Genomic DNA, 10780 nt, shown 5'->3' with positions numbered 1-10780 from the left:
GCCGCGGGGAGGGAGCGGGGCCGGGCCCGGGGGGAGCGGGGGCTGCGGCCTGAGGGGGCCGGGATCCCTCGTCACGCCCTGGCTCGGAGCCTGGGGACCTGCCCCGGGAGGAGGTAATTGAGCAGGAACCGTGACCTACTGGTAAGGCTGATTTACCAGCCTCAGCTGGGGAGGGAGTTTTTACAAGGGCATCAACCGATAGGATGAGGGGGTAATGGCTTTAAACTGGAAAAGGGCAGGTTTAGGTTAGACATTAGGAAGAAATTCGTCGCTATGAGGGTAGGAAGGGGCTGGAACAGGTTTGCCCAGGGAAGCTCTGGATGCCCACTCCCTGGAAGTGTTCCAGGGCAGGCTGGGAGGGGTGCTGAGCAACCTGGGTTGGTGGGAGGTGCCCCTGCCCATGCAGGGGGATTGGAACTACGTATTTAAGGTCTCTTCCAACCCAAATCAGTCTGTGATTCTATGAAATGAGAGGCTGGTACCAAGCACTGAGGGAGCAGGGGCTGTCCCTCCCCCCCAGAGCCTGAGGCAGGAGCCTGCTCTCCTGTGCAGGACAGCACATCCCACTGCAAGGAAAATGCTTGTTTTCATAACGTATCCCTGCAGGAATGTGTCACCCTGCACACGGGGCCACTTGCAAAACATCTCTAAGCCAGTGTTAATATTGCACCATTAGATCTCAGCATGGTCTTCAGTTCAGGAGATAATTATTTGGCCACGTAGGGTCTGCCCAGCGTTGTGAGGTGGCACCTGGATGGCAGTGAAGCATGCAGGGCTTCTGTGCAGGCGTTACCTCTGCATACTCACAGTGACATGACTTTCCTTTCACCCTGGTTATTTGCCCCTTCAGATTTCCACACAAGTGGAGGAGAACTAAAGAAGCTCAGACTGAGTTCAAGCCTTTGCACGGAGCCTGCAGCATTTCACAGCTGTGTGATCTGGGGAAGGTGACATGTGGCTGAGCACAGGGGCTTCTGGGACTCTGCAAGATAGAGCAGCTGAGCCACTCAGAGCAAAGTCACCCCCAGGCCGCGGGGAGGGAGCGGGGCCGGGCCCGGGGGGAGCGGGGGCTGCGGCCTGAGGGGGCCGGGATCCCTCGTCACGCCCTGGCTCGGAGCCTGGGGACCTGCCCCGGGAGGAGGTAATTGACCAGGAGCCGTGACCTACTGGTAAGGCTGATTTACCAGCCTCAGCTGGGGAGGGAGTTTTTACAAGGGCATCAACCGATAGGATGAGGGGGTAATGGCTTTAAACTGGAAAAGGGCAGGTTTAGGTGAGACATTAGGAAGAAATTCGTCGCTATGAGGGTAGGAAGGGGCTGGAACAGGTTTGCCCAAGGAAGCTCTGGATGCCCACTCCCTGGAAGTGTTCCAGGGCAGGCTGGGAGGGGTGCTGAGCAACCTGGGTTGGTGGGAGGTGCCCCTGCCCATGCAGGGGGATTGGAACTACGTATTTAAGGTCTCTTCCAACCCAAATCAGTCTGTGATTCTATGAAATGAGAGGCTGGTACCAAGCACTGAGGGAGCAGGGGCTGTCCCTCCCCCCCAGAGCCTGAGGCAGGAGCCTGCTCTCCTGTGCAGGACAGCACATCCCACTGCAAGGAAAATGCTTGTTTTCATAACGTATCCCTGCAGGAATGTGTCACCCTGCACACGGGGCCACTTGCAAAACATCTCTAAGCCAGTGTTAATATTGCACCATTAGATCTCAGCATGGTCTTCAGTTCAGGAGATAATTATTTGGCCACGTAGGGTCTGCCCAGCGTTGTGAGGTGGCACCTGGATGGCAGTGAAGCATGCAGGGCTTCTGTGCAGGCGTTACCTCTGCATACTCACAGTGACATGACTTTCCTTTCACCCTGGTTATTTGCCCCTTCAGATTTCCACACAAGTGGAGGAGAACTAAAGAAGCTCAGACTGAGTTCAAGCCTTTGCACGGAGCCTGCAGCATTTCACAGCTGTGTGATCTGGGGAAGGTGACATGTGGCTGAGCACAGGGGCTTCTGGGACTCTGCAAGATAGAGCAGCTGAGCCACTCAGAGCAAAGTCACCCCCAGTCAAACCCACCTCGGCTCAGCTGACACCTTTTTATCAGAGCTGTGCCAGGCAGCTTGTAGGTCACGCTCAGATCCTTGGAAGAGCCACAGGAACCTCAGGGAAAGGGAACTGGAGGATCAGTTTCTCTTTTATTTGTTTAAAGGATCGTTATAAAAGGTGGTGAAAAGGTTTGGATACTGGTTTGAGCTGGGACTGAGCTTGTTGACTGGGTAAATTACAAACTGGAACACTTTCAGCTGCTTCATTTAATATCATTCTGCCAAGACTTCTGCTCTGAGAACCCCTCAGGAATGGGGATTGTTGTTAGACTGGTCAGTCTGCCAGTGTCTGGGAAACTAGCTGCATCTCAACATAAAGTATTGAATCTGCTGCACCATGCACTGATTTTCAGACATTGTTCAGATTTAGATCTGCACAAAAAGATCTTTCCAGTTTCTTGACCAGAATGGGAAGAGGAGCTGTTGTACACACACTGTCCAGCTCTCCAGCAGCACAGTTTGCCCTCTGGAGCTCCTGCATGAAGCACCAACACGCCAGAGATCAAGGCTCATAGAGTGAGCAGGTCTTTGAGTTCAGGTCAAAGTGCAAAGTTCAGGTCCTTCAGTGCAAAGAAATCTTAAATGTTAAAGGAATGGGGGGGAAAGGAGCATGGATGTGGTTCTGCACAGGTAATAGTCTGAGAGGTCTTTGTGCTTCAGAATGGTTCCCAGCCCCTACTCTCAGATACCACTGTTTGTAGAGGGCAGCACAGGTGAGCAGTGTGGCTTTGCTTTGCTCCTTTACTTATGGTTCAATTGATCTATTAGTCCTATCTGGACTTCCAAGATCTTTTCATGTGTCTCCTGGAAATATTCCTTCCTTCAGTTTTTCTCCAGTTTGCTGCCTGCACTGCACAGCCCACACAGCCAGAGAGATCTCTTTATCTGGTTGCACTATATGGCATTTAATTGCATTATTCCCAGCTCTAGGCTAGTGCTTCTAGCACTGTATTTTCATTTGGCTCCACCAGCTCAAAGGTTCCTCCTCCTTGTACTTTCTCCATCAGCTTTTTGGAAACAAGAACAACATGGAAAAATGCAGTAATTTTTTTTTGCAGTTTATTTCTTAATCATTTAGAAAATGTCTCAGGATGTATATCTGTTTTTTTTAAATTTAGTCCCTTCTTGTGTATCCCAGCTTCACTTTATCCTAGAAATCACAGGCTTCCACCTATTTCCAAATAGCCCCTGGCAAGAACTGAAGAAATTGAATCAGAACAGCAAAAAAGCCTGTCCCTGGAGGTGTAACTCCTCTCCATATTCAGGTGAAAGGGGAGTGTACAATGAACAGACCTTGGACTGAGGCAGGCAAAACTCTGGCTCAATCTGATGGGTTTTGGCAGGCAGCTCTTGGGGCTCTTGATCTAGGAGATGGAACCAGCCAAGATCAAATGACACAGGAACAAAATGGGGGAGGTGGAGGGACAGCAAAAGGCAAAGTACAAGGACGAGTTGCCTTATCTCAACGATTCAGAGTTAAAAAAGCCAGCAAGGCAGATTGATCTGTTCAACTCGACTGCCATTCAATGAGTAAACTCTGGGGAAGAGCTTTGTCCTGTGTGCACAGAGGGGCCCAAAATGCCCACACACAGCTTCACTGTGAGCCTGAACCTGCAGTTCAGACAGGTTAGAGCAGACAGAAAACTATGGGGAAAACCACTTAAAATCTCCTCCAGTTACCACAACTGCTGGAGCGAGGCAGTAGCTGATCAGTGTGTTTATCCTTTGTGACACTGGCCATGGAGAAGCACCCATGATATACTCCCACCTTGCTTTTGAAGGCAGCTTTCCTTGCAGGAGCACGTAATGGGTGACATTTAAGGAACTTGCTCCTTGTTTTGAACAAGCAGAAAATTGGCTCAAGGCTCTTCTACATGAAGCTCTTGCATTGCAAGTATCGTAAATAAGAAGGAAAAAAAAGATGCTTTATTTGCTTTGGCTGGTTCAATGGTTTTGCATACAAAGCAGCCCTCTCTTGAGATTCTGCAGGGAGGTGTATCAAGGAGGGCTCTGCTACCAGCCCAGTTTGAGGTCTGTCAAGATTAGCACTCTGTAGGTTAGGTTGTTTTTGATGGTTTCCCTGCTCTGCTCCTACTCAAACAGAGGCTGTGTGAGGAATTTGTTCTGCTGGCATGAAGAGCTTTGCTCTCTACAAAAAAGGGAGAAGTTGGAGGTCAGAAATCTGGAAGTTAGGCAAAGTACAAACACAGCAGAGCACGTGGTGAGGTTGGGCAGCTGCAGTGAGGCAGCAGAGGACCTGTTTGATTCCAGCCATGCGCAGAAGCCCAACTGGTGGCTGTGGTGAGCTGCAGGTTACAGAGGAAAGGAAGTGGTTGGTAGTACAGTGTAAACAGGCCATCTTCTGTAGGCTCAGCACTGCAGGCAAGCTGCTGCAGCAGAGCATGTCTGCAGAGGTTGCTGCTCAGGCACCAGCCATGCAAGCCGTCCCAGGGCGAGTAGAAAGCTGCTGTGGGTCGTGAACCCTGTTCAACCAGGTTCAACCTGTTGTTGAACCAACAGGCAGGTTTACTTAGGAAACAAAGAAGAGGCAGCTGGCTCATTTCCCCAAAGCACCAGGTCCAGCTGAAGGGATCTGTGAGGCTGATTTGAGCAGCTTCTTGCCTCGTTTCTGAACACTGTAATAACTTGACTTGCATTAAGATGACTGAGGTCTCACCCCCAGCACACTATGTGGCTGCCTCCGTGGTGGTGTGACCAGCCAGCAGGGACAAGTGAACTTTCAGATACCACCAGCCTTTAACAAGAAGGAAAAAACAGTCTGCAAGCTGGAACCCTCCTCATGCCTGGAAATGGAAGGTCACAGGGACAGGAAGGCAGGAGGGGCACAAAGGAGGTTGGGAAGGGTGCTGCACAGCTGTGGAGGATGAATCCCTGGTGCCTCCTTCAAATCCTGTTTACAAACAGCTACAACACATGGCAAGTGTAACCATTAACTTTACTGGTAAATCTGATGTGATAGAAGAGCAGTGGAATATTAATTGTATTTGAGGCACTACTGAGCTCATACACTGTGCACTCCCATACTCCAGGACTGGCCACCACCCCTCTCTTTGCCACCAAGGCTGGCCCAGCCAGAGCAGAACCCATCAGTGGAGGGGACCTGGCTTGAATGGCTTCCATCAAGCTGAAAAAGCTGCTCCAGGGAAAGGACAGAGCACCAGGGTGGCTTGGGGAGGGGGATCATGTGGTTGGCAGCAGCTGCACCTGGCAAGAGAACTTTCCTCAGCTGTGCAGGTTCTTCTTTCTAGGGTATGGCACCAGTCTGTGGTTGAGATTCTATACATTTGTGGGACTAACCCTGTCCTTCCCAGAAGCTTGAGGCCTCACTTGGGTGCCTGCACAGCCCTGCTGCTCCCAGACACTATGTCCCTTTGCTTCTAATAGGTGACACAGCAGTCTCTAGTGGCCAGGTGCTCCAAAAGTTCTGGAAGGATCCCCACCAAGGGCTGGGTCCTGACCTGTCCCTCTACTGAACAGCAAAAATCTTCCAACTGAGGATGTTGCAAAATGAAAACCATTTTCACTGATTTTTCCTTGCTTCAGACAAATCTGCTCTGCCATACTCTCAGGAAACCTTTGCCCCTTTTTTTAGTGCTATGACCTGGAAAACTCAAAACAGGGATGGAAAGGGCAGCTCTGCCTGGCCCCCATCCCCACATGGAGCAAATTGCCTCTGTCTCCAAGCAAATCCACTGGTGCTGGAGCAAGAAAGTAAAGCTTAGAGAGCTACAGTTCACACCCCTGGAGAGGACAAGAGGGGAAAGCAGCTCACTACAGTCTGCTTAAGGTATAGTTTCCTTCCCTAAGTTGCAGAAAGGAGGTTGTGACTGGAGTGTGTTTTGTGGAATGGTTTATCTGTGTGTTTTTTACAAGAAATGCTGAAATACTACAAAAAGCCCGCACAATCTATTTTACTTTGAGTGTAACCCTCTGATTTTAGCTGGTCTGCTTTAGGAGCTGCTGCTTGAAATGCTCCAGCAGTTCAGGTGCAATCTTATCAGCAGTCAGATTCTTGATGTTCAAGATCCCTTCGTGGGCTTCCTGGAAGAGCTGCTTCCCCACCGCCTCCTCCACCCGCCTGCGCCACTCGGCCAACTTGGGCCTGTCCTCAAAGAGGTTGTAGCCAGCACCTACAGGCTGCAGAGGGAGAGAACCCAGGAGTGAGTCAAACGATGCCTTTGCCAGGGATGGGACCAGAATGAAGCCCAGATGTGCTTTTGGCTCAAGGCAGCAGGCAGCTGTCACATCAGGTGGAGTTAGTGTGTGGTTCTAGGAGGAAGTGTTGTCATCCCCAGCAGCTGCTGTCCCCTGGGATGTGCAGCAAAAAGTACTGCCATGGCTAACTGGCAGAGGGCCATGCACACAACACATCTCTTCTGAATATCTGCCCAGTTTGCCATTTATCTTTTTTTTTTTTTCCTGAGGAATTTTGTCCAGGCTTCCATAGAGAGATCTGTCTCAAAGCAGGTGTTTCCTGGCAAACTCAATTACAGTCAAAGTCAAAAAGAATTTAACTCTGCTAAGGAGTTAACTGCAGGGAGAAAGATCTGCCATTAAAGAGGTAGTGGTGCTACAGCCACACCTTGGCCTGGCCTGCCCGTAACCCACATCCAACAGTGTTGGGGTTGATGCTCACCTGCATGAGCTCCACCAGTGCTACAAGGTCTGCCAGGGAGATCTCACTGCCTGCAATGAAGGGCTTGTCCTGCAAGAACATCTGCTCAAACTGCTTCAGGACAACATTCAGGTCTTCAGTAACCCCTTCCAGTTTCTCTGGAGGAAGTGGCTGGCCTGTGAGGAGGGGCACCATCACCTGGGAGGGAGAAGAAAAAAGCTGCTTTTTACATGTTTCCCTCCAAACTTAGCCCACACCCTCTCCCTGCTGCCTTCTGGGGATCCCTCACCAGCCACGCACAAGAACAACTGGTACTGCTAATCTTTGGCAGATTAACATGAACATCAGTCATTAATTCCTGCCTGTCCTTGTCTCTGCCCTAGACAATCTGAAATTTCAACCACAAGAGCCTCCTCTTGAAGGCTGCATCATCTGTAAGCAACTGCATTTTGTTTTCCAGTGAGAGGTTTGTTTTTGCCATGAAGCTGGGCAGCTGGTGTTAGCTGCTCACTAGGGATGAATTTGCTCTGGATCTCGGTGCATGTACAGAGCTGTGGCTGCAGCATTAAGTATTTGGGCCACTTCAGCTGAGCAGCCAAGTCAATTCCAGCTCTAGTTTAGTTCCTACATGTCACCTGGCCTGGGTATTTGCTTAGAAGGGCCCTACAAACAGGAGGTACCTCCCTGGGCTATCGGACTCACAGGTCTTAGAACTTAATTTTTGGTACATAATGGTCTTACCTTAGTTAGGAAGAGCTTGCTCCCCTTCCCACGAATGTTGGCGTGCTGCCACGACAGGTACTCATCAACCTTGGCCCTTTTCTGCAGGTCAGATGGGTACCAGTGATCAGGAGTCTTGAATTTCCGTGCCAGGTACAGGAGGATTGCAATGCTGCCCAGGGAGCAAGGCAGACCAGTGAGCTGATCATCTGAGATTAAAGCACCTCATCCTTTCCCCCATATTTTGCACTGGTCTGAGACAGCTCAGACCTGAGCTGACCCAGGCAGAAGTGCAGGACAAAACTGTCATCGAGGCACAGGGGACAGCCTGTGCTGCCTGTGGGCAGCAATTACCTGATCCATCAGCCCAGCAAGACAGAGGTGGCCTGCAGGTACAGTTACCCCACCAACACTTTTGAGCAAGTGAATGAGTTCATGCCAGCTCAGAGCTGTGTCCTGCCTGGCCACCCAGCAGTGTCAGATTTACTGCCTTGACCTGCAGACTCCAGCTGAAGGCAGAGAGCAGGAGGACACACAGAAAGGAATTTTGCCTTAGAAACATACATGCAAGGTAGCTCCAAGCAGCAGCTCACAGATTTTTCCACAATCAATGCTGTTTGAGTTGCTCACATGAGACAGCTTGTTTTATGTACAAGTGGAACTGTCCCAGTAGAGGCTGAGCAGTGCACTGGCAGAATATCCAAGCATTAGGATAAATAGTGCAGTGGAGAGTCGAGCTTATTTGAGCCTCACCTCTCTGTTAAGGTGAAAGAGCCATCCCTTATTGCAGGCACCTTCATCAAGTTGTTCACCTTCCGGAATTCCTCTGTCCTATGCTGCCCTGAGGAGGGAAATGACAAATTTTCCTTAGCAGTGATGCTTAGGACCTGTCTGCAAACATCTGGGGAGACTGTGGGGCCCATCTGGCTTCAAGTTCCTGGTTTTGATTGCACAAATAGTCTTGTTGCAGGTTATAAGCAATCAAAAAGTGTCGCAGGGTGAATACGTGGTCAGCCCTGTGATGCCAGCTTACTTGCCCGTTGCCTGCACACCAAAACAAAGGTCAGAAAGGTTAAGAATCCTTTTGTACCAACAGAGCTTGTCAACTCAGGGCTCCATCAGCTCTAAGTTTATGCCTGGAGGTACCAGTCTTGTACAAACCCAGAGTGAACACCAAGCACCTCAGAAGAAAGGGATCTCTGTATCAGAAACATGAACGACAAGGACAGTGAGAAAGCAAGGGATTGGGTTGGGATTTTTTTGGGCTGGAAGATAGTGTCCTTTATATTCAACCCCCTTTTTAGTCTTCAGATAAACCTAGATTTTTGTCCTTTCATGTTAAGCCACAGGTACTTTATTACAGGTCTATCAATCAGCTCTTTATGTGGGTTTTGCAAATCCTTTATCAGAGCAAATATGGATTTGAGTTTGCTTTTAAGCTGCCAGCCCCCCTGCAAGGCAGGCAGAGAGGACCTGACAGGAGAAGGTGCTTTGCTCCCCAGAGGTCTCAGTACATTCCAGTATGTCTGAACCCAGTCCCAGGAGCCTTGATCTTTGTGACTCCTTTGTGCCAGACTTGTCCAGCCTTCAGTCATAGGTGTGTGTCTCTGTATTCAAGTTTCTCTAACATCTAACCCACCCTTCCATCTCCTACTATGTGAGTCACCCGAGAATTCCTGTGCCAGAAAGGATGCTCTGGAAATAGTTTGTTTTCCCAACACTTGGCAAACCTGATTCATGACTATTCCTGTCACTTGGCTCACAGCTGTCTCCACCAACCCCTTTCCAAAAGGCATTGGGATTTCCTACATGTGATGTGCAGATTCCAGGGCCTCCCTGGAGTGTCTCATTCTCCCTCTCTCCACCCATTTCCTTTAAGATACACCCTACCAGGGGTCCAGGAACTTTTCAGGGGGGCACACTTAACCTGCCAGCTCAAATCTGATGTCCCCGTTTAGGTCCCCTCTCCTGGTCCTCACATACCATGCAGTGACAGGTCCTCAGACTGTACCCCTGAGGCCAGTATGTCACCCCTGTCTGCTAGCAGCTGGATGCAGAGCTAACCCAGCTGCAGGTGCTGGGAGTGCTTCTTCCAGCTTTCCCATAAGCCAAATTATCCATCCTAAACCCACTGACCAAAAGCAAATGCTGATGCCACAGGGCACAGAGCCCTGGGAAATTGATTTAATTCCTTCCTCTCAGTTTCCCAGTACCTGTATTTCAGTTGTTCCACTCAATGCTCTCATTGCTTACCTGCCACTCTCCTCAGCACTACAGTTTAATGGGAAAGAAGGACACCAGATGAGTAACAATTTTCTCCTCTTGAGACAGGTCAGAGGCCAGCTTTTGTAGCACAGGGCAATCAATGCTCAGCAAAGGTATGGAGGGGAACACCCAGAGACTAAACCACAACAGGTTTCTTTGAGTAACAAGCTGGAGCCTCTTGTTCCTGTATCAATTTCAGCCCCAGGAGCCTTCTCACCTTTCGCTGTTCTTAAGCATTACTTACTCAAGTGGTTTTATGCTCAACACATTATCTTAGTTTCAAATCCAGCTGAGCTCTAGAAAGGTTGATAGCTTTTATCAGCTTCAGTTACAAGGAAAGAAGATACAGATCTTTGGGCATCTTTTGGTGGAAACACTTGATACCTTTTGGGCAGGCTCCTACTGATGATCAGCTGGTTTTAATACAAGCCAAACCACCTTCCCTTCTTCATTTCTCAGCAGATCCCTGGTGGCTGTGCTCACTTTGCTGCCTTTGCAAAGCCTCTCCTTGACCCTCTCTAAAGAACTTGACCTGCAGAAACCCCCAAAGGGGTGGCTGGCTGTCCTGCCCTACACGGGGGGCCATCAGTGGGCTCTGGCTCTGAGGATCCTTCCCAAGGGGCTGTTAACTCCTGCTGAGAGGAGAAAAGCTGCCCTGCAGCAACCGCTGCTGCTAACCCGAGTGCAAAGTTTACTAAGGAAGTTGCCTTCAGAGGGGAAGAACTGCACACCTCAGCTGTGCTCGCCCATGTGCCAACCTCCCGTGGCTGTTACTGTTTCCTATCCAAATGGGGAACAGCCCCAGCACATCCTCAGCACTTCTCAGAAATTTCTGCTGGGGCAGAGTCAATTCCAGAGCTGCCACGCACCTTTGTGAGCCTCTATTTGTTGCAGAGGGGAGGCACCGAGAGTGCTACTTCAAAAATCACGGCTTCTTGAAGAAATTAGGTCCTGTTTTCGTCTCACCTCCCAGCGCCCTGTGCCGCTCAGGGCCACCCCGCCCTCCCGCAGCATCTCACACCGGTGGGGCTGGGCGAGTCACCCGCTCCCACCCGCACCAGCCC

General features: G+C 50.2%; 1 protein-coding gene across 1 annotated transcript in view; it reads right to left on the bottom strand.

Annotated features, from left to right (window-relative positions):
* Window positions 1-6019: 6019 nt before the first annotated feature.
* Window positions 6020-10780, bottom strand: part of LOC104395115 (glutathione S-transferase theta-1-like) — a 5540-nt gene continuing 779 nt past the window's right edge. Inside the window, exons 2-5 of the mRNA XM_010004788.1 lie at window positions 8205-8321; window positions 7473-7623; window positions 6753-6929; window positions 6020-6253 (exon numbers count right to left, since the gene is read on the bottom strand). Of these exons, the coding sequence (XP_010003090.1) occupies window positions 6053-6253; window positions 6753-6929; window positions 7473-7623; window positions 8205-8321 (646 nt within the window). The 3' untranslated portion in view covers window positions 6020-6052. The remainder of the gene's footprint in view (window positions 6254-6752; window positions 6930-7472; window positions 7624-8204; window positions 8322-10780) is intronic.

The sequence above is a fragment of the Chaetura pelagica genome, unplaced genomic scaffold (assembly GCF_000747805.2).
Source record: "Chaetura pelagica isolate M959 unplaced genomic scaffold, ChaPel_1.0 scaffold249, whole genome shotgun sequence".
NCBI classification, from domain to species: domain Eukaryota; kingdom Metazoa; phylum Chordata; class Aves; order Apodiformes; family Apodidae; genus Chaetura; species Chaetura pelagica.
This window is presented reverse-complemented; position numbering and strand designations above follow the sequence as displayed.